A 24,335-nucleotide genomic window follows, 5' to 3' on the forward strand; every position below is an offset into this window, starting at 1 on the left:
TGCACACAACTTTACAGTCAAGAAAGCAGATAATCCAACACACTCTCCGAAACAGTCCTGAAAGTCAATCTAGCAAATTGTTTTTTCCTAAACAGCCCTTGGGGCGAAGTTAGGGTTGCCAACTCTCTGCCATGGTACGGTTCACCTTCAGTCAGAGGCGGCATTTTGGCATCCGACCAAGTGGAAGGTTGGGCCACAAGCATTTTGAGGTTTAAACTGGACGTCCCTGCTAATACGAGACAGTTGGCAACCTTAAGTTAAGACTTAGTCTGGGTCTTCAGGTGTCTAATCTTGGTCTGAGACAAAAGGCATCTGTTATTGTTCTGGGTCTAAGTCTAGGGGGTTGTAGTCTTGACTGAAACACTAGTGTAAATGCTATTGTATTCTGATGCACTGATGAATTCCACAACATTGATGGACTGCTGACTCGTGCCTGACAACAAAATGCAACAACGCGCTGATATAGACGTAGTGTCACGTCACATAAAAATACTCAATAGTGATGTATGTTACAGGGATGGGAAGATATATCAAATTTTGATATATTGTGAACCAAAAAATTACGAACCATATTGTGGCATTACTCGATATTTCAAAATTTGCAGCATTGTTTTCTCTCCATGTGATCATAAATGAAATGACCCATCAAACATCATAATCGCTCTCTACTGCACTTTATTCTACACTGTTTACAGGGTTCACACAAGGTCCTTGAATTTAGCTTTTAAAACTTTAATTACTGGAATACCTGGAAAATCGCCTTGTTTTGATGAAAAGTGCTTGAGATTAAAACAGATCATTTCCTCCGTGTAATGTGTGTCCATCAAAGATGAGACGTCTTAATATCCTTTCTGTTCTTTACAGTCAGATAAAAAAGTAAAAATGAATATTAATGTTAATCTCACACAGCATGGATGCGTTAAAGAAACCGAGAGATTATCGTTGATGTTCGCTGAACCGGAACACTGTGAGCCGCTCGTTGAACTCTTAAAGAGACAGTAACCTTTTTAGCGTTTCTTATACAAATGAATGTAAACTCAGTGTTATTACTTGTAAATTATACACATTATTTCAAACAGTGATGGCTCATATCATTATTATATATACCATTTCATGATATAATATGAATTAACAGAATGTATTTTTACAAAGTTACATTTTGATTATAATGATGAAATAAATTAATAAAATATAAATATTCATTTTCACATACTTTTTTCAGGACAGGTTCTGAACAGCTTATTTGTCTGTGATCTAGAGAAACTTTTATTATTTCAACTTTGAGCATTTATATTGTGTATTAAATAACATTAACTATAAATTATAGAATTTTGCTCAAACATTTTTCAGAAAATAAAATATTTCCTGTAATATTTGTTCATTTAAGTGTTACTATATCAAATCGAGATAATATAGAATTGTGAACCTCATATCGTATATCGAACCGAATCGTGAGATCACCATATTGTCCCATTTGTATTATGTAGCCATGGTACACATTGAAAAACATTCAAATAATAGGTTAGGTTTGGGCTGTCATGAATATGACATACGGCTGACAATTAATTACCACAAATAATTGTGTTTAATGATTCAACTGTCTGTTTTAGGGCTTGCCACGAGTATGACGATTATGAATTTGTTATAATTAATAAGGTATATGTGTGCTTAATATCTCCTGGAATCTCCTGCAAGGTTCCTGTAGCTCAACTGGTAGAGCATGGCGCTAGCAAAGGCAAGATCGCAGTTATCTCAGAAAATTGCCTATGTAAGGTAAATGGCATTCCGTCTGTGCTGACCACTTGTGATTTGATCGCAAGAAAACAAATGTTAATGCTATGCGTAAATGTGGCCAAAGTGATTTTAAAATCTCTTGAAGAATATTACAGTTTCATCTTGAATGCTCATCTAGCTGGAACTCAGGCTTTTTGTATGTTAAAAGTCTTTGAAGCAGTTAGCTCGATGTCACAGAGTGCTATTCACAAACCGTTCCTCTGCGTCCGGGCGTTGCTGTGATGTGAGGTGCTTGTCACATCTCCAAGAGTTCGACTCCTCCAATACTCGAACACACTGTGGCAACATGCTGTTGCTATAGCAATGAGGTCGTCACATATGGAGTTATATATGTGTCACAATTCTGCACACGTAAAGTTCAAAATCTCAGCACACGCAAGATACAATTTTGAGTGCACAAAAAGTTATTTTGCATGCGCAAGATATTTTGAGTGCAAAAAAAATAATTTTGCATGCGCAAGATGATATTTTGAGTGCACAAAAAATGTTCTGCACGCACAATATGATATTTTGAGCGCACACATTTTTTTTCTGCACGCGCAAGATGATATTTTGAGCGCACAAAATTTCTGCACATGAAAGATTATATTTAGAGCGTACAAAAAGTTATTTTGCATATGCAAGATATTTTGAGTGCAAAAACAATTTCTGCACACGCAAGATGATATTTTGAGCGCACACAAAAACGTTCTGCACATGCTAGATGATGTTTTGAGCGCACAGAAAAATTTCAATGCGCAGATGAAATTGAGCAGACAAAAAAATTTCAGTACGCACAAGATGAAATTTTGAGCGCACCAAAATTATTTTGCATGTGCAAGATTACATTTTGAGTGCACAAAAAGTAATTTTGTATGCGCAAGATATTTTGAGTGCAAAAATATATATAATTCTGCACACACAATATGATATTTTGAGCGCACAAAAAATGTTCTGCACACGCAAGATTATATTTTGAGCACACACAAAAAAAAATTCTGCACACGCAAGATTATATTTTGAGCGCACAAAAACTTTTCTGCACATGCAAGATTATATTTTGAGTGCACAAAAAAATGTCAACGTGCAAGATGATATTTTGAGTGCACAAAAAGTTCTTTTGCAAATGCTGGAACTTGTTTTGTAAAGCAATGTATCTTCTTGCAAAGATAAATTCATTTTGAGCAAACAAAATTCAATTTTGAGCTTGAATAAATTTTATTTGAATGTGAGTTTTTCTTTCTCCTCCTACCCACTCTGCATGCAAAATACCTTATTGCGTGCTCAAAATATCATCTTGCGCATGCAAAACATTGTTTGTGTGCTCAAAATATAATTTTGCGAGCGCAGGATTGTGGCACAAATATAACTCCATAGCCACATGGCATCAAGTGGTGAGGTAATTCAATAAGGTTAGAGGAGAGTGTTCTGTCAACAGCTGAAACAGAGAAAGGGAAAGGAAAGCAAGAAAGATATAGGAATTATGAGATACAGTGCTTCCTTTCAGTCACACTCATTTATTCACTAAACATTTACATTTAGGTAGTGCTCCCTACATGAAGCTCACTTGAGACTCAAGGAGTCTAACATTAGCATGTTGCTAAGCTAACAACTTGATACTTATAGGCACAAATATTGGGTGAAACTGGCCATTTTTTATTAGATTTAACTATTTTATCTACAGTTTTAAGTCACATATTTTATGTTAGTTGCACTGATAGCCTGATTGATGTTATGGTGGACAGAATTTTTAAACTTGTTGCATAAAATACTTTTCTACAGGCAAAATAGTCTGAATAAGCTACTTAAAAATGTGTCTATGACTGAGGTTTACACCTGTTTGTAAGCATATGCACTCAAAAAATAAGTTTAAGATTTACACACTTCAGTTTAGAAAAAAAAACTGCATTAAATTGCATTGAGTAATCTTTAATAAAATAAAATAGAACAATATTATTATTATTATTATTATTTTTTTTTAAACATTACACAATTCAATGTGATGAAATTTTGTTATTAAAAAAAATGTAATGTGTAAATCTTAAAAATAGGCAAAAAATTGTATTCGAGTGTTTTGGTGTGCAGTGTGTTTGACCGGCCGACATCAATTAAGTATAAATTATATAAATAAGTTGCTTTTGACTACAAGTCGCAGGACATTTCGGATGACAAAAAATAACTTGACTTACATTCTGGAAAATACCGTAGTTGTCACTTTTTACAGCAGTAAATATTTCTCACGGTAGATTTACAATATTTTTGAAAGGCAATGTCAAATTGCATGGGCACATACCGAAAAGTCTTGGCTACAAAAGAACTATTGAAAATTGCCACTTTTCTTGCCCAGGAATACGAAAAAAGAGCACGTATACTTTTGTTAATAACACGGCTCAATAGCATTATATGGGGTAAGTTGTCTGCTCATTAGGTTTTGGAACAGAGCTATAGAGACACACACAGAGACACAATAGGACATTGGTGTTTTTTCCTTTTTATAGACACTTTCAACCCACACACCACGAAACAAAACAATTGCCCGTCCGCCCACCATCAACACACACACACACACACACACACACACACTGAAAGCTTGTTTTACCCATAACCTCCATCTGCAGCTACTAGATCACTTACAACTAATTAACTGCCTCTCAAATTCACAGATCTGGAGTAAATATGTATTATACCTCAGAACAAAAGATTATTATTTTAACGATGCTGCATTTTGGAGCAACAAAGCGCTTGACACTGAGCTGCAACACAAGTGATTCCACCTTGCTTACACTCTTAACATACACACACACACACACACTATACAACATCATAATACACCATGAAACAAAGCGATCGTTCATCCACCCACCATTAGCTCTAACACACACACAAAAAACACTTGCATTGAACTGGCACCACAAGAAAGCAGAACTCTTGTGTTTGTTGTTCTATGGAAGATTTATTATCATGTAAACAGCAATATGGGAAAGTCAGGATTGGAGAGAATCTCAGCACTGTTTATACAATACACTGTGAAACCTGTCAACGTGTCCAAGTCATATTTCACCCCAAAAAGAAGAAAATAAATCATGTATTGCATAAAGGTAATGTAGCCTACTTTTAGATATTAACTTAGTTTGCACTGTCAAAAGATTTCATGACATTTAAGCACATTGTTTCACAAAATTCTACCTATCCATTATTTACTTATCATCCGGACATTTACTTTGTTTTTTGCACACACACACACACACACACACACACACAAAAAACAACACATTTTTAAATTCTTTTTTTTTTTTTTTTTTTTTACTTTGTATTTTATTTTAGGAAATATTTACTGTTATTCCATATTTATTTATTAAAATCATCAAAAACTCAAAGGCAGAACAAATACTAGATTTTTATTACATTTAAGCACATTTTCCCAATAAATTGTCATTACTGTAATGTATCTGTATATTTTACTTTCACTTTGTTTGTTTTTTTAATACATTTTAAATTTTTGCTGTACATTTTTATTGCAATACAGTAAATAATTACTGTAATTAAAAAATTATATTATTAAATTCACTGTAAATTAAAAGCAGAACAAATATTACTATGATGTACAAATACTTTACAATGGAAATAGGATTTTCTTTTTTTCACATTTCAGTAAAATTATTTTTATTACATTTAAGCACATTTCCCCCAACATTGTCATTACCGTAATGCATCTGGACATTTTCGTTTGAGTTTTTGAGTTGAGTTTGTTTGTTTGTTTGTTTTTTTTTTTCAATTCTCTTTCTCAATGACGATTCTCAAAAAATAAATAAATACATAAATAAATATTGTCAATTTTGATTGTACTACATTAAATCATTTCTAAAATCATATTGTCAATAGACAATATTTAGTCATTAAAATCAGCATAAATAACTAACATGACATTCAAAGGTGCTGTAAGCAATTTTAGCTGTTCTAGTATTTTAATGAGCTGTTGGATTAGCCACGCCCCCTTTCCCCAAAAACCCACATTCCAAAAATACCAAATGAGCTTTATTGAGGCCGAAATCGTGCAGAAACTGTTGTTAAAAACAACAGCAGCAAAACAGCGCCCTCAACTGACAACTGTTATGAACAACATGTCATAAAAATGGCATTAAGCCTCAGTAATTCGCTGCAACTACAATACTATGAGAACGTGCAAAATGATTGACAGGTCGAAAGCGCCATTGTCCGTGGAACACGGACACATATTTGTTAGCTGTTTACAGAGTCTAGATCTGTCACAGAAACCGGTGAGATATCTCACAACATCTTATTTCAGTAATATCTTTCAGGGAGTAGGAACATTTTTTGCATACCTTTACATTAAAAAAAAAAAAAAAATCGCTGACAGCACCTTTAAGCACATGTTCCCCTAAAATTCTCATTACCATAATGTGTCCAGACATTTTACTTTTATTTTTTGTAATTCTCAATGGTTATTCTCCTGCAATCTATAGTGGAATACATTTTAAAAGTAACCCTCCCAACCCTGAGTGCAACTGAACTGACATGTATGTGTTTATGTTCTATCTCTGCAAGACAAAACTTCTTTTCTCTCTCTCTTCCTCATTGAAGGAGCTCTCCAGAACACAAGTGTCAAACTCAGCTGTGTGTGTGTCTGCGCAGAGGTGTATGTCAGTATCTGAATGGTGACTGTCAGTTGCATAAGGTGTGTGAGGCAGAGATACATGTACGTTGTTTTTAAGCCCTGAATTTTGGAAATGTCTCGGATGCCAGACTGACATGTTGTGGTACCTCGGAGTCAAGAGGATCATGCACAGCATGTCTCTGTCAAAACTAAGAATAACGTTACCATGGAGCTTAAAGAGTAACTGGCAAGTGTATATTACCTGAGAGAATGAACAAGAGACGGACAGAGAGTGATAGAAAGACAAAGAGCAAAAGTTGCTAAAGTGACATTAGATGTGGACACATTAAAGGGGTCATGACATGCCTTTTTTTAATTATTTTAATATGTTCCTTAAGGTTCACTTATAATCTAAGTCAAGTTTTTTACACAAACTTTCAACACTCATTCTGACCCTCTGTCGGAAACACTCGGTTTTGGTGCTGCTTCTCCTTCAAGACATCAAGACTATATCATCATGATGGCACCGCGGATGGCTGCCTCGGTGTGGAGCTCCTCAGTTCTTTTGTTGTTTTTGTTTGTTTGTCCTGTGCTTTGTAATCTTTTTCCAGTCAGTTTTAACAGAGACGAACTGCTGAACATTCAACAGCATGTACCAGACAATCTTTTCCCAGTTTTTGAATATTCAGACGTTTTGCTAGACATTTTAGTTGGAGGCGCCACTCTGCTGTTCAAGAGACGCAGGCGAGGGAGACGAGCCGGTGCGCCGGTCAAACTCCATCGGCACGGATATCGAACAGTGCTGCCAAGTATTCACTTAGTAAATCTCCGCTCTCTTCCTAACAAAACGGACGAACTACATCTCCTCACCTGCACAAACAAGGACTTTTCAACCTCTGCTGCCTTGTGCTTCACAGAAACCTGGCTGAGTGAAGCCATTCCGGACAGCGTGTTACATTTGCCGGGCTTCCAGCTGTTCAGAGCGGATCGCATCGCGGAGTTAACGGGGAAAACAAGAGGCGGTGGAACATGCTTTTATATCAGTGAAAGTTGGTGTACAGATGTTACAACATTAAAGAGGATGTGCTGTCCTAATTTGGAAGCGCTCTTTATTAACTGAGTTTTCCTCGTTTATTCTGGTGAGTGTGTATATCGCACCTAACGCGTGTTTGTACACAGCACTGCAACAGCTGGCTGATCAAATCATAGACATGGAACAACAATACCTGGATTCAGTTATTAATATTCTTGAGGATTTTAACAAAGCAAATCTCACACGTGAACTGCCCAAATACAAACAGCACATCACATGCCCCACCAGAGACAGAAACACACTGGATCATTGTTACAAAACAATATAGGATGCATATCGCTCTGTCCCTAGAGCAGCTTTAGGACTCTCTGATCACTGTCTAGTTCATCTTCTTCCAACCTACAGGCAGAAATTAAAATCAACCAAGCCAGTAGTAAGGACTGTAAAGAGATGGATCAATGAAGCAGAGCGGGAACTACAAGCCTGCTTCGATTGCACGGATTGGAGTATTTTTGAGGCTGCAGCCACAGACCTGGACGAGCTCACAGATCCTGTTACATCATATATCAGTTTCTGTGAGGATATGTGCATTCCTACTAGGACTTATTTAAAGTTCAACAATGACAAACCGTGGTTTACAGCAGAGACTCAGGCAGCTTCGTCAGGCCAAAGAGGATGCTTACAGGGGTGGGGATAAAGTCTTGTACAATCAGGCCAAACACTGAACAGGGAAATCAGAGTGGCTAAAAGAAGATACTCTGAGAAGCTGAAAAACAAGTTTTCAGCTAACGACCCTGTATCAGTGTGGAGTGGCATGAAACAACTTACAAATTACAGGACTCCTACCCCCAAACCTGTGGTGGACCAACAAATGGCTGATGACCTGAATGTGTTCTACTCTAGATTTGAAAGGCCCAATCTCACACCCCACACCCATTCTGACCTTCACTTCACTTCACACAAACACCAACACCTCCTGCAACCCTCCTCCTCCCACTCAACCTGCACTTAAGATCTGTGAAGATGATGTGAGCCACGTCTTTCGGAAACAAAAGACGAGGAAGGCTTCAGGCCAAAATGGCGTCTCACCAGCGTGTCTTCGATCCTGTGCTAACCAGCTGGCATCTTCACACAGATCTTCAACAGATCACTGGAGCAGTGTGAAGTCCCATGCTGCTTCAAACGCTCAATGATTATTGAATGATGAAAAGAAACAAAAAAAAAAAAAAATAAAAAATCACAGGACTTAATGACTACAGACCTGTCGCCCTGACGTCTGTGGTCATGAAATCATTTGAGAGACTGGTGCTGGCCCACCTGAAGAACATCACTGGACCCTTTCAAGATCCCCTTCAATTTGCTTATCGAGCAAACAGGTCTGTGGATGATGCAGTCAACATAGGATTGCATCATATCCTGCAACATCTGGACAGACCAGAGACATATGCAAGGATCCTTTTTGTGGACTTCAGTTCAGCTTTCAACACCATCACCCCAGCTATTCTCCGGACTAAATTACACCAACTCTCTGTTCCCATGTCTATCTGTCAGTGGATTACCAGCTTTCTGTTGGACAGGCAGCAGCTTGTGAGACAGGGGAAACTCATTTCTAGCACCTGTACAATCAGCACTGGTGCCCCCCCAGGGATGTGTGCTCTCCCCACTACTCTTCTCCCTCTACACCAATGACTGCATCGCCAAGGACCCCTCTGTCAAGCTCCTGAAGTTTGCAGACGACACCACTGTCATCGGCCTCATCCGAGATGACGATGAGTCTGCATACAGAAGGGAGGTTGAACAGCTGGCTGTCTGGTGCAGTCAAAACAACCTTGAGCTGAACACGCTCAAAACGGTGGAGATCATTGCGGACTTTAGGAGAAACACCCCAACACTGACCCCCCTCACCATTCTAAACAGCACTGTGGAGGCAGTGGAGTCATTCAGGTTCCTGGGCACTATCATCTCACAGGACCTGAAGTGGGAGACCCACATTGACTCCATTGTGAAAAAGTCCCAGCAGAGGTTCTACTTCCTTCGCCAGCTGAGGAAGTTCAACCTGCCACAGGCGCTGCTGATACAGTTCTACTCAGCAGTCATTGAGTCTATCCTCTGCACTTCAATAACTGTCTTGTTTGGTTCAGCTACAAAATCAGACATCAGAAGACTACGAAGGACAGTTCGGACTGCTGAGAGGATTATTGGTTACCCCCTGCCCCCCCTTCAAGAACTATACACTTCCAGAGTGTGGAAAAAGGCTGGAAAAATAACTCTGGACCCCACTCACCCTGCCCACTACCTTTTTGAACTGTTGCCTTCTGGCCGACATTTTAGAGCTCTGAGCACCAGAACCGTCAGGCACAGGAACAGTTTTTTCTCTCAAGCTATCCATCTCATAAACAGTTAAATTGCCCCATTGAGCAATAACTATGTGCAATACACAGTTTAGTCTTTCTTATATTTATCCAACACATCCAACCTCTTCTTCCATTTCATTCCTCTGAAAAAACAGATTTGTATTTGCACTGTATTAGATTTGCACTACCCATGTGTATGTGTGTATGTATGTATGTATGTGTGTGTCTGTACGTATGTGTATAATTAGTTTTATTTTTTATTTTTTATTATTATCTATGTCTTGCTGCTGTCTTTGTATTGTTTTTGTATTGTTGTACACTGGAAGCTCCTGTCACCAAGACAAATTCCTTGTATGTGGAAGCATACTTGATTCCTCATGTCATGACTCCTTTAAGAAAATTGAGGCCAGAACGGTTCTCTTGAACATGGTAGTGTTTCTATTAGGGATGGGCAAAAGAAACATTTTGTTGTTAAAAAATTATGCAATTATTGTGCCTCATGATTACACTGACTTCGCTGGTTCTGCTAACTTTTTCAGAATTTTCTGCGTAGATTTTGAGGAAACATCTGCGGAAAGGATTAGTATGTGTTGAATGGAGTACTATTGCTTATGAACTTAAAAAATATATTTTTTTTTTTTCGATTGTGCCATTCGCAATGCTTCATAGGACTGTAGTTCAGTCTTGTACCTTTGTCTTTTTGTCCCATTTTCAAAGACGTTTTTGCTCCAAATTAAAGTTTGTATTGTTGTTATTCATCTCTGATCTGGTTGGTTTGGTTAATGACTTCAAACTCTTTTATGAATAGGGTTTTTGGAAAAAAATGAATGGGGAAAAATCTTCCGAAACCAAAACTGCTGAAAAAGTGGGTGGGTACTGTTGCACTCTATAATAATGGAAAAAAATCTGTCTATCCATCCATACATGTACATGATCTTCTAACTAATTGAATAAATATATTTCATCCATGAATGGCATATGGAACCATTTGTTGTTGAAAGGCACGTCCATACCCTTGGCTCAGTGCAAGCTAATTAACTGCAATTAGTGTTTGTAACAGGTAATTATATCACAGTTAATTATCCTGTTACCAGATGCTGATTATTTAATACAGTGTTGTAACTCTGCATCTGCTTCCAGTGCAGGATGATTACACGTTATTGAGGGTCGCGTGACATCAAATCATGATATGAACAGATGAGCTGTGAAGAAATGAACTATGGGCCACAGAAGGTTAATTTGATCCAGCTCACGATGAAGTTCTAGAATACAGCAGTGTGTGTGTGGATTTTATTGCACCTCAGCTGTATGTGTGTGTATGTATGAGTGCATGGGTGTTGACAGTGACGTTATCGTCGTGAATGATGGGGCTCATAACTTCTAACCTGTTTTTCTTATCTTATGAATCATCATCCAGCATCGAGCTTCAAGAAGCCCTCTGAGCAATTACATGGCGCAGAGAAAACACACTGCACCAACTTTAGGTGTAACCCTCCATTTGTATGTGTACTGTGATGCAAAAAAGTATTTGCCCCCATCCTGATTTTTTCTGTTTTTGTATCTCATATTAAACAGTTCATAAATTCAAACAAAATCTAACGTAAAACAAAAGGCAATCGGTTTTTAAATACAGGTTTTCTTTTAAAAAGCTATCCAATACCAACTGGGCATGTGTGGAAAAAGTATTTGCTTAATCCCCAAATCTGTGAAACTGCATTCATAATGGGGTTCAGCTGGACTAGACACACCCAGGCCTGATTACTGCCAGCCCTGTTCAATCAAATCAACACCTTAATATAACATTTAACCCAGTAGCACACTGTGCCAAGGTCGAAAGAAATTCCAGAAATTATTAGGAAAAAGGTGATTGAAAGGCATCAGCCTGGGAAGGGTTACAAAGCTATTTCAAAGACTCTGAGACTCCAAAGAACCACAGTGAAAGCCATTATCTCCAAATGGAGAAAACTCGGCACAGTAGTGAACCGTCCCAGAAGTGGCTGACCTTCCGAAATTCCTCCAAGAGCACAGCGACGACGACATCCAGGAAGTCACAAAAAAGCCCAAGACAACATCCAAGGAACTGCAGGAACTCTCTCGCATCAATAAAGGTCACTGTTCATGACTCCACTATCAGAAAGACACTGGGCAAAAATGGCATCCATGGAAGAACGGCGAGGCAAACACCACTGCTAACCCAGAAGAACATTAAGGCTCGTCTGAATTTTGCCAAAACACACCTTGATGATCCTCAAACCTTTTGGGAGAATGTTCTGTGGGTTGAGTTGAAAGTGGAACTGTTTGGAAGACAGGTGTCCCGTTACATCTGGCATAAATCGAACACGGAATTCCACAAAAAGAACATCATACCTACGGTCAAGCATGGTGGTGGTAGTGTGATGGTGTGGGGATGCTTTGCTGCTTCAGGGTCAGGGCGACTTGCAATAATTGAGGAAAACATGAATTCTGCTCTCTACCAGAAAATCCTAAAGGAGAACGTCCGGTCATTAGTCCATGAGTTGAAGCTCAAGCGCAACTGGATTATGCAGCTAGACAATGATCCAAAGCATAAGAGTAAGTCCACATCTGAATGGCTCAAAACAAGCAAATGTAAAGTTTTGGAGTGACCTAGTCAAAGTCCTGACTTGAACCCGATTGAGATGCTGTGGCAGGACCTTAAACGGGCAGTTCATGCACGAAAATCCTCCAATGTGGCTGAACTAAAGCAGTTCTGCAAAGAAGAGTGGGACAAAATTACACCACAGCATTGTGAAAGACTGATCTCCAGTTATCGGAAGCATTTGGTCGCAGTTGTTACTGCTAAATGTGGCACAACCAGCTATTAAGTATAAGGGGGCAGTTAGTTTTTCATATTAGTGATATAGGTGTTGGATAACTTTTTTGCTTCAATAAAAAAATCTATATATTTGAAAACTGTATTTTGTGTTTACTCAGGTTGCCTTTGTTTTATGTTATATATCGTTTGAAGATCTAAAACAATTTAGTATGAAAAATACACAAAAAGGCAATCAGGAAGGGGGAAAATACTTTTTCACATCACTGTACATGGCAAGTTACACACACACACACAAAAAAGAGTACCATTGTATAACCATGGTACTGTGGTTATACCATGTTTTTGGACAATTACCATGATGATAATTTGATGGTATTCTTTAACCTCGTTTGACCCCGCGACCTCATGTGAGGACTCGCTATTTTGGATTCGCTATACGCAAAGCATTATTTAAATAAATAAAAACCGACTGAATACTGTTCACAAGACTCTAGACTGTCATTTAAATGGTTAACTTCTGTCACACCAAACATCCGTAAAATATTTTTAAGTGGTTATAAGACATTACAAGTCATGCTGGAAGTTATAAACATTACACATGCACCGAATACAAAATAATACACATTCAATGGAAAAACGTGTAAAGCTACAAAGTTAAATTATATCAAAAACAATATGTACAGTATGTTGATCACACAGGTAGCCAATCTTCTTGTATATAAACACACCCAAGATAAAAATAAATAAATAAAATAAACTGATTCTATACTGGACTCTATTCAATAAACTTTCATGTTTGTGCATCTTATTTTATAAATAACTTCCATTATATACAGTAAGTTTGACTTGTAATGTATTGTATGTTATAAGTTTATGTTATGACTGTTTTATAAGAAGATATCGATGTTGTAACTTTACTTAAAGCAGTCAAAGAACACTTATAATATGATCATAAAGTCTTTTAACTGTTTACACAATACAGCACTTATAACATTAACTTTATTAACTTCTGCTGTGTTATAACTGGATGTTGCTTTTGTTATAATGCATTATACTCTAAAGTATAACTATGAATAGGGGAAGTCTTATAATGTACTTATAATTATTTACAGGAAGTTATAACTAAGGTGTATTATGACACATAATAAATTCGGTATAATGTATTTATAATGCATTTACAATGCTTTATAAATATGGGATTCATAGAAAGTGTTACCAATTTTTTTTTAATTATTATTAACCCCTTACACCCTGAAGGCATTTTTGAGGATTTAATGCTTAAGTGGCATAGCCAAAAGTAAGAGCTTATAACTCAAAAATAATAAATAAATAAATAAAAGCAAAGGGAGTCAAATGCATGGTATCGATTTTTAGAACACCTTTTACGAAAATTTTATGCGATCTGGGTCTGTTTACCCCACGTGGGACACAGGGACATTCCAAATATGAAATCTAACACTCTTTAGACAGCCAGTGAGGACAATCTGACACATCTACGATGTAAAGGATGTTTTAGTTAACTGATCCCAGAACAACCGTCGCCATAGCGATGCCATTAGTGATAGCCACCACAGCTTGTTATGACACTCTTTGACTAATATTTCAGGATCTACATATCGTATTACGTTGAGTGTGGGCTTGTTTTATTCTGAGCTGTCTGTTGTAAGTTGTAATATGCCATATTCTACATTATGTTTATTTTTCATGAAGATATAAACCAAAATGTGACTTTAATTCTGTTTTCTCGATTTATCATACATGTGCATTTCACACGCTAGTACTCACTGTAGTTTGATCTCTGAGTGAAACAAATATGCTTGTTATATTCTACTAATCAATACCTTTCCAAATATATGAGACACATGGCTGTGTGATCTTTTTGATTCTAAATATGATTGTTGCGATCGCAAATTTGCGAATTATGAAAATGGAACAGTTCTAGTTTATCAGCTAATTTTAAAGCAGGGTTTGAGAATTGGTCAGATCAGCTATATTCATTGTAAAGATGAGAGTCTACGCTTTAAAATGACACCTGTTTTGTGCAGATCAAGCAAATGGTTGTTGAGTAATACCATAAAATATACTTTTCTTTGTGATCAGCGCCCCCTCTCGGCCCGGTACCAGACCGCTCCAAGTGTAAAAAGCGGTTTTGGTAACACTTTACATTAAGGTTGCATTTGTTAACATTAGTTAACATGAACTAACAATAATCAATATTTTCTGCATTATTTTGGTTTATATTAATTTCAACATATGCATTTTTTAATTGAAATGTTAACATTAGCAAATGCATTATGTAAAGATACAATTGTACCTTTATAAAATCAACCAAGATTAATACAATACAGTAATTACCAAGATTTAAGAGAATTGTTTTTATATATATTGTTCACTGTTAGTTCATACCAAAAGCATTTAGTAATGTTAACTAATAACAACATGTTTCCCCCATTAAAAAAAAAAAAAAAAAAAAAAAACTTTCAAAGTTTCTGATAATTTATTTTTTTTTAAATCAGATTATTGGGTAGGTGTGCAAAGGTTTTTCTAGTTTTAAAGAGGTGTGACCAAAAAACAAAACAAAAATAATAATAATAATAAAAATAAGACAACCAATGATTAAAAAAATAAAATATATATATATATAGCACAAACATACTTTTCAAGCAAAACACATTTACAAAAAAAAAAAATTATATATATATATATCATATAAAATTTAGACAAAAAGTATTTGGACAAATGAAAAATTGGGAAAAGTGAAGTTAGATCTGAGAAAAGTTTTAACATTTGTTTGCAGATGTAATTTGGTTTGATATTGTGTTATCTAACGCAGTGACGTTCAGACATTTTAAGTAACTATTTATTGTCCAAACGTGCCCAGATACTTTACTGGGGCCACTGTAAATCCCCTGGTATACAACAAAGTACACTACATGGCCAAAACAGGTATTTCTAATCAACATGCATGGCAAAGCCCCTAATTCCATGCGAATATACATCTTCATTTTACAGCATGCAATGACATTCTAGAGAACTGTGTGCTTCCAACTTGTGACAACAGTTGTGTAAAAATTTAGTAGAATACCTTCCCAGAAGACCGGAAGCTGTTAGACAGTGCCAACTCCTCATTAATGCCAATGGATTTGAAATTAAATGTCCAACAAGACAGCCCCTAGTCACCATCCACTTGCATTGAATCAAAGAAAAGCTCAGACATTCAGCTAAACTTAGAAGAAAGAAAAACTCATATTAATTTAATACAAGATGACAGAATGTCCCTTTTAGGTTATAAACCAAATGGGTTTCCTTTACACTTTGGAATACATGTCCACGTCTTCAATTCTCACCTTTTTCTTGCCACTATGGAAAAATGGAAAAGTGATAATTTCACTGAGAGACATTTTCTTCTCCTCTTTTCTCCTGCTACACAATATCTCATTCTCCCCGAGGCTACAATGCGAGACAGAAACATCATCTGTGCAAATCTGCCCGTGTCTTATTTTGCAAAGTGCTGACCAAGGACGCTCACTCCCAGAGCGACAGAGGTGTGTGGGAGACTTCATATGAGCAATAAAACTGATATCTAGCACACAGAAAAGCAGTCTGATTCCTCGTCAAGCCCTCGATACTATCTCTGACGGCCGTTTTACATTGTAACTGCGATTCTAATGTGCAGATGTTGTTAGCAAGATTTGATGATACATCTCTTTTTCTGCTATAATTGCTTCATGAGCCTGGAGCAGTTCACATACTTACGGATAATAACAGAAGACAGTATTAAAGGGAACTATCTGTTCTTCAGTTAATGATCGGTTTCTGACTGCTTGATATGTGTGAATTAAAGGTATAGTTCACCCAAAAAATAATATTTTGCACACTTGCTAAATTTTAAAATTTTGTCTACTAACAGTGTGTGTAGATGCATCACAGGAGATTTATGTCATTTTTGTGTCATTTCCAGCACATCTCAAATTCTATATTGTGTTTAATAAAATTCTGTGCTTGAAAATGATGCTGATGCAAATGACATTTTTAACAAAAAAATTTTTAATAAAACGTCTGACTTCTTTGTCTTGCTAAGGCTAATTTCATAGCTAACCTTTAACGTACCTGGTCATCTAATGGTAAGACGGAGACCTGGAGAGGCCTTCAAGCCACAGTGTCTCGCATCAACTGTGAAATTTGGTGGAGGATCGGCGATGATCTGAGGGTGCTTCAGCAAGGCTGTAATTGGGCAGATTCCTCTTTGTGAAGGAAACAAGGTTATCCTGGAAGAAAACTTGCTTCCTTCTGCTCTGACAATGTTCCCCATCTCTGAGGATTGGTTATTCCAGCGGGACAATGCTCCATGCCACACAGCCAGGTCAATCAAAGTGTGGATGGAGGACCACCGGATCAAGAGCCTGTCATGGGCAGACCAATCTCCAGACCTGAACCCCATTGAAAACCTCTGGAATGTGATCAAGAGGAAGATGGATGATCACAAGCCATCAAACAAAGCCAAGCTGCTTGAATTTTTGCATCAGGAGTGGCATAAAGTCACCCAACAGCAATGTGAAAGACTGGTAGAGAGCATGCCAAGACACAAGAAAGCTGTGATTGAAAATCAGGGTTATTCCATCAAATACTGATTTCTGAACTCTAAGTTAAAACATTAGTATTGTGTTGTTTCAAAATGAATATGAACTTGTTTTCTTTGCATTATTCGAGGTCTGAAAACACTGCATCTTTTTTGTTATTTTGACCAGTTGTCATTTTCTGCAAATAAATGCTCTAAATGACAATATTTTTATTTGGAATTTGGGAGAAATGTTGTCAGTACTTTATAGAATAAAACAAAAATGTTCATTTTACTCAAACACATACCTATAAATAGTAAATCCAGAGAAACTGATCATTTTGCAGTGGTCTCTTAATTTTTTCCAGAGCTTTATATATACAGTATACACAGATCAGCCTCAACATTAAAACCACCTGCCTAATATTGTGTAGGTCCCTCTCGTGCCACCAAAACAGCACCAACCCGCGTCTTAGATTAGCATTCAGAGATGATATTCTTCTTACCACAATTGTACAGAGTGGTTATCTGAGTTACCGTAGACTTTGTCAGTTCAAACCAATCTGGCCATTCTCTGCTGACCTCTCTCATCAACAAGACATTTCCATCCACAGAACTGCCGCTCACTGGATGTTTTTTGTTTTTGGCACCATTCTGAGTAAACTCTAGAGACTGTTGTATGTGAAAATCCCAGGAGATCAGCAGTTACAGAAATACTCAAACCAGCCCATCTGGCACCAACAATCATGCCACGGTCCAAATCACTGAGATCACATTTTTTCCCCATTCTGATGGTTGATGTGAACATTAACTGAAGGTCCTGACCCGTATCTGCATGATTTTATGCACTGCATTGCTGCCACATGATTGGCTGATTAGATAATCGCATGCATGATTGTTGGTGCCAGATGGGCTGGTTTGAGTATTTCTGTAACTGCTGATCTCCTGGGATTTTCACACACAACAGTCTCTAGAATTTACTCAAAAAAAAAAAATAAATAAATAAATAAATATATATATATATATATATGATACAGACAGATACTGTGGACGGACGGTACGGGACAGGACAGATAGATAGATAGAAGTCATATGAAGCCAGATTTGTATGAGGAACAGAACCAAATTAAAGTCATTATTTAATGATAATCTTCAGAGAGCTGTTAACTGCAGCAACCAGATCATGAAGTCGTGAACAAATCATTTAGACTGGTTTTGTGAACCAGATAAACTGATTCACTGAAAAGATCTGACTCAAAATAACAATTCGTTCATGAACTGGGTGTCTGCATCAATACTTCCATAACTTCTCATAAATGCATCAAGAAGAGCAAGGGTGGATGTCAAGATTTTTAGTTAATAACTTAAATTTAATTCTGTCCCTCACACAAAGCTCTTGTATGGCTGTAGAAGACTTGTATACATAAAATGACACTTTTATGGTGCTTTTGCAGTTCCTATACTTTGTAACTGCTTTGAAAAACAACCAGTACATTCTTCAAAATGTAAACTATCATGTTCCAATGAAGAAAAAAAGCCATACAGGTTTGGAACGACATTTTTGAGAGAACTATCCCTTTAACTCTTTTTCATTCTCTCTCTCTCTCTAGCTCCATTCGCCCCTCCTGGCTTGGAGAATCAAGTGAAGTTTGATGCATATGGCGATGGAATGGGGCGCTACAACATCTTCAACTACCAGCGTGTTCCAGGCAGTGACAAATACACCTATATCCAGGTGGGAGAGTGGGCGGAGAGTCTTTCCCTAAACGAGCCCATGATTGGCTGGCCGAAGGGAGGAGCAGTCCCCACATCTCAGTGCAGCGATCCATGCGCTCCCAATGAGATGAAGAAGATGCAAGCGGGCGAGTACTGCTGCTGGATTTGCACTCCGTGCGAGCCCTACGAATACCTGCCTGACGAGTTCACCTGCATGCCCTGTGCACCTGGCCAGTGGCCCCGCCCTGACCTGACGGGGTGCTACGACCTGCCGGAGGACTACATTATGTGGGAGGATGCCTGGGCGATTGGGCCCATCTCTATTGCATGTGTTGGCTTCATCTGCACCTTAATGGTCTTCATCGTTTTCATTCGACACAATGACACGCCACTCGTCAAAGCGTCTGGTCGCGAGCTATGCTACATCTTGCTTCTGGGCGTTTTTATGTCCTACGTTATGACTTTCATATTCATCGCAAAACCATCGCCTATCGTGTGCACGCTACGGCGGCTAGGTCTTGGTACCTCGTTTGCGGTGTGCTACTCCGCCTTGCTCACGAAGACCAATCGCATCGCACGCATCTTCAGCAGCGTGAAAGAGGGCGGGGCTCAGCGGCCACGCTTCATCAGTCCCAGCTCGCAGGTGTTCATCTGTTTATCACTGATTTCAGTGCAGCTGTTGCTGGTGTCCATCTGGCTTCTGCTGGAGGTGCCCGGCACACGGCGTTTCACCACGCCGGAGAAACGGCAGACTGTCATTTTGAAATGTAACGTACGGGACTCCAGCATGCTGCTGTCGTTGATCTACGACATGGTTTTGGTGGTGCTCTGCACAGTCTACGCCTTTAAGACCCGCAAGTGTCCCGAGAACTTCAACGAGGCCAAGTTCATCGGCTTCACCATGTACACCACCTGCATCATCTGGCTGGCCTTCCTGCCCATCTTCTACGTTACCTCCAGTGACTACAGGGTACGTCTACAGTTGTCTAACACACGCAGAAATTCAATTCAGTTCAAGTCAAATTAAAGTACATGAAATAACTAGATTTGATCTACTTTAACTAGGAATTTAAGGATTCCAGGGTTGCATTACAGAAACATCCTAAGGGGCTGTTCACCTGTTCTTGCCCTTAAAAAAAAGCAAGATGCAGCACAATGAATGAAACAGGACACAGGTGTCCTAAAAAACGTTTTTAAAAATTCAAGATCTTTTTAACCTGACAAGGCATCTAAAAATTGTGGCACTTCTTCGCGAGACACTGAAAAAACAGCTAGACATGGCGCAACAGTCAAAGACGTCCATCTAGCACAATACCCCTATATGAAATGAGAAAAACGTATGGCAAACTTGTTGCATTATACGACAATGGTGCGAGTCCAAAAATGGGGGAAAAAAACACTTTTCGTGTTCTTTTTCCAAAGTTGGCATGCCTGTAACTCAAGACCTATTAAAGATATATTAATATCCTTTTAGATTCTGGTTCAGAACAAACTTTTCTTTTGACATCTCCATTTTTAAGGCCCTATATGGTTAAATCCCAGAGATATGGGGTTCTCAAGGTGACTCCATGAGTAAAGTGTTAAATTGTACACATTTTCAGTGGTCAAAAACCAAATGCGGGTCAGTTTGCATACAGCTTATACTTTTTGTCGTTTAAAGAGGAACTGTATCTTGTTTTGCCTCTATCAAAACAATTGCATAGAACATACCAATGTTTAACAATGTCAGAGTGCCAAAAATACACTGAAATGGTCGAGCTGAATAAATAAAGGTACATTTCTAGTTTCAGCATTATTTGTTCTTCAGACATTCCTCTTTAAATACAATAAGTATCAGCTTTATACAAAGTGACCCACATTTGGTTTTCGACCATTAAAAATGGGTAAAATTCAACTATTTGCACATGGAGCCACATTGAGAGCCCAATATCTCTGGGTCTGAACCATATAGGGCCTTATAAATGAAGATACCAAAAGAAAAGTGTGTTCTGAACCAGAATCTAAAAGGATTTTAAGATATCTTTAATATTTCTGGAGTTACAGGCACGCCAAGAACACGGAAAGTGCTTTTTCCCATTTTTGGACTCTCACCATTGGCATATAATGGAACAAGGGGTGCTGAAGTCAACTGATTTTAGTAATAGATCTCTGTGTACAAATAAAATAATGCTGCTGACACCTTTCTGAGGTCATTTTTTGATCTGTGGTTTTGTTCCAAAATCATAGGTGAAAATTGCCATTTTGACCCCCCTCTACAAAATAATGGATTATTCAGTAAATATTCATACATGGCATTTCATAGTTTGTCTTTTATGTTGATTTCTGTTTTTGTTTTTTTTTACTAGAAAAAAAAATATATATATATATATTTTTTTTTTTTTTTTTTTTTTATTTAAAATCAAAATTTTGAGCTGGGGACCTCTGGTTGAGTTACACGGAATGACCCAACTACATTTTCTTTGACTTTTGTCATTCTTTCTGATGAAAAACATACAAATAAAAAAATGTAAAAATACAATAAAAACTGAAATTGTTATTTCAGTTTTCAGTGTTTTACTTAATAATGAATGACAAGCTACATTCTTTATTAAAATATTTGTCACCAGGCCTACTTTGTTCTGTTATGTTCTATATACTTTCTGTTACATAAATACATACATTTTAATAAGGCCTGTATACTTATAAAATATCCTAAAATTGAATAAATAGAAAGTGATTCTGCTCACTGGAGCAGTAACCCTAAATTATAACTTTTTATAATTGACTTTTTTCATCTGTGAAACACAAGACTGAGGATGAAAGGATCGTGATTGTGACTGTCAAGCTCCAAAAGCTCATAAAAGCACCATAAAAATCATCCATATCACTCGTGCACTACATTTCAAGTCTTCAGAAGTCATACAATAGTGTTGTGCTAGGAACAGACTGAAAATTAAGTCTTAAATCACTGACAGTTTTCACCTATTCCAATCTGGCACCCACACGAGAACATCTTTGCATAAGCAAAGCACAGTGAGCTCACCTGACACCATATAAGGATTAAAAAACTTATGATATCTAAATACTTTTACTATAGCGCATGACTTGTTTTAATGTTTGCTTTACATAAAAACCCACATTCACAAGCTTAGAAGCACCACAAAATGACGTGATTGTGTTTTTCATCTCACATTTGCTTTTTCTGACACTATCGGTTAGGTTTAGGTTTAAGGTTTATGGTTGTGAGGTCAGTCTTGTTGATTAAAAACTCCATAGAGCATTAACCTTAAAAACCTCATCTGTTTGAGAGAACGTTTAACTCGCTTTTAGTGCCACAAAGTGGACATTTCACCTTGGATCTGCCATGATAAGTGACACAAATCACATAATATCCTTTTCCAAAAATGTCACGTATTTTCATCAGATCAGGCTGAACAATTTGTATAGAACTCTTACAAAAAAACTGACCACTTTCCCATTTCCATGTCTGTAAAGTGGCATATACACCACAAAAAGGTGCGTTTATACACACAGTTTAATTGCAAGAGTGTCAAAACTGTCCGTCATTTTCTTTTAAAAAAGTCCTTAATTCCCAACCCTAACTTTAATGAAGATGAATCAAACTGATGTGAGCTAAAAAGCGGAACCTCAAAAAAGCATAAGCATGTAAAAAAGAAGACGAGAAGTTAGCGTTGTCTTGTAGCCGTTCTTGTGAGAATGAGAGATGCCTGCTGTTCTGAGAGCTGTTGTGTGTATTAGGAAATACCCCAAGTAAGCAAAGCTGTCAGACGAAAATCTGTTGACAAATTTAAATCTACAGCAAACACATTGCCTCAACAGACAACTTCTCAACAGTTTGTTGATGCAATGAATACACCGCATTGAGTGATTTAATCTGACAGTGCCTGAGCATAACAGAGCTTGTCAATCATTACAGCTTCGTCTTGTAGTTTCAAACCAAAATTGCCACTCAAGAGATGGACTGGACTACGGACAGCCGGCCGGCTGACGCAAGCAGGAATTCTTGCAGAGACCAGGGCAAGCGGGTCTTACTAGTCAATGAAGTGCAAAGATAGGCTCTTTGGCCACTCTCACAGAATGCTGATGCTCGTGGTCCGTGGAACATCAGAATAGTTGAAAGAGACCTGAAAACCAAAGAGTGCAATTGTAATTGAGCTACTGTTCCGGGTTTGGAACGCGACAATAGCGGGTTCTTCTGTAGTGTCATAAAAAGCAAATGTGGGATGAAAAACACAATTGCAGAAGCAACAATGGAATTTTTTAGTGTTTCTTTTACACTTTCAGCTCACATGAAAATATGTGACTGTGGCGACATTTTTGCAAAAAGATTTTATGTCGTTCATTACACGTATTGCTGCAGTTCTGGGGTGAAATGTCCACTGTGTGGCGCTAAAGGCGAGTTAAATTTTCTCCCAAACAGATGAGGTTTTTAAGGTTAATTCTCTATGGAGTTTTAAATCAACAACACTGATCTCACAACCATAAACCTAAACCTAACCGAGTGTGTCATAAAAAGCAAATGTGAGATGAAAAACACAATCACGTTATTTTGTGGTGCTTCTATGACACTTTGGGTTCACGTGTGGACTCGTGTGCTCTTCAGGACTCGTACCCCGCTCCTTTACATCACAAGTGTTCAATCAGTTGAGCTACCGCACAATTTGATCACGCTCAAACAAGCTTGTAAATGTAACTGATTATGTAATGAAATGTTAAAATGTGTCATGCACTTTAGAAGTGGTTCTCAATTTTAAGCTCTTTGAAACTAGAAAAACTTTTGCACCTCCAAAACCACCATCCTATCAAATGATTGAAACAATTTATATGTTTATGTCACAAAAATTGTTTTCTTTTTTTTGGGGGGTGGGGGTATTTTTCCCCTTTTTCTCCCAATTTGGAATGCCCAATTCTCAATGTGCTTTTTAAGTCCTCGTGGTCGTGTAGTGATTCACCTCAATCCGGGTGGCGGAGGACGAATCCCAGCTGCCTCCGCATCTGAGACCGTCAACCCGCGCATCTTATCACGTGGCTTGTTGAGCGCGTTGCCACGGAGACATAGCGTGTGTGGAGGCTTCACGCCATCCACTGCGGCAACCACGCTCAATTCACCATGCGCCCCACCGAGAACAAACCACATTATAGCGATCACAAGGAGATTACCCCATGTGACTCTACCCTCCCTAGCAACCGGGCCAATTTGGTTGCTTAGGAGACCTGGCTGGTGTCACTCAGCATGCCCTGGGATTCGAACTAGTGATCTCCAGGGGTGGTACAAAAATGTTCTTTAAAACTGGATACATTCAGTTTTCACCATTTTGCTGAATAATATAAAGTTATAAAAAAAAAATCTGAATTTTGATAGAATAATCTGAATATAATCTGAATTTTTGGTCACATTGTTCTGTTATTTTCTGTATACTTTGTTACATAAATACATAAAAAATATAACTAGGTTTATATACTTAAAGAACATCCAAAAATAAAATAAATCC

At 37.8% G+C, this 24,335-nt stretch overlaps 1 protein-coding gene across 5 annotated transcripts in view; it reads left to right on the forward strand.

Moving 5' to 3' along the window:
- Positions 1 to 24,335, forward strand: part of grm3 (glutamate receptor, metabotropic 3) — an 81,289-nt gene that overhangs the window by 50,752 nt on the left and 6,202 nt on the right. For all 5 annotated transcript variants that reach the window (XM_051724572.1, XM_051724573.1, XM_051724571.1 and 2 more), the window contains one exon: positions 18,738 to 19,813. In XM_051724572.1, the coding sequence (XP_051580532.1) occupies positions 18,738 to 19,813 (1,076 nt within the window). The remainder of the gene's footprint in view (positions 1 to 18,737; positions 19,814 to 24,335) is intronic.

Source organism: Myxocyprinus asiaticus, chromosome 18 (assembly GCF_019703515.2).
Source record: "Myxocyprinus asiaticus isolate MX2 ecotype Aquarium Trade chromosome 18, UBuf_Myxa_2, whole genome shotgun sequence".
In the NCBI taxonomy this organism is placed as follows: Eukaryota; Metazoa; Chordata; class Actinopteri; order Cypriniformes; family Catostomidae; genus Myxocyprinus; species Myxocyprinus asiaticus.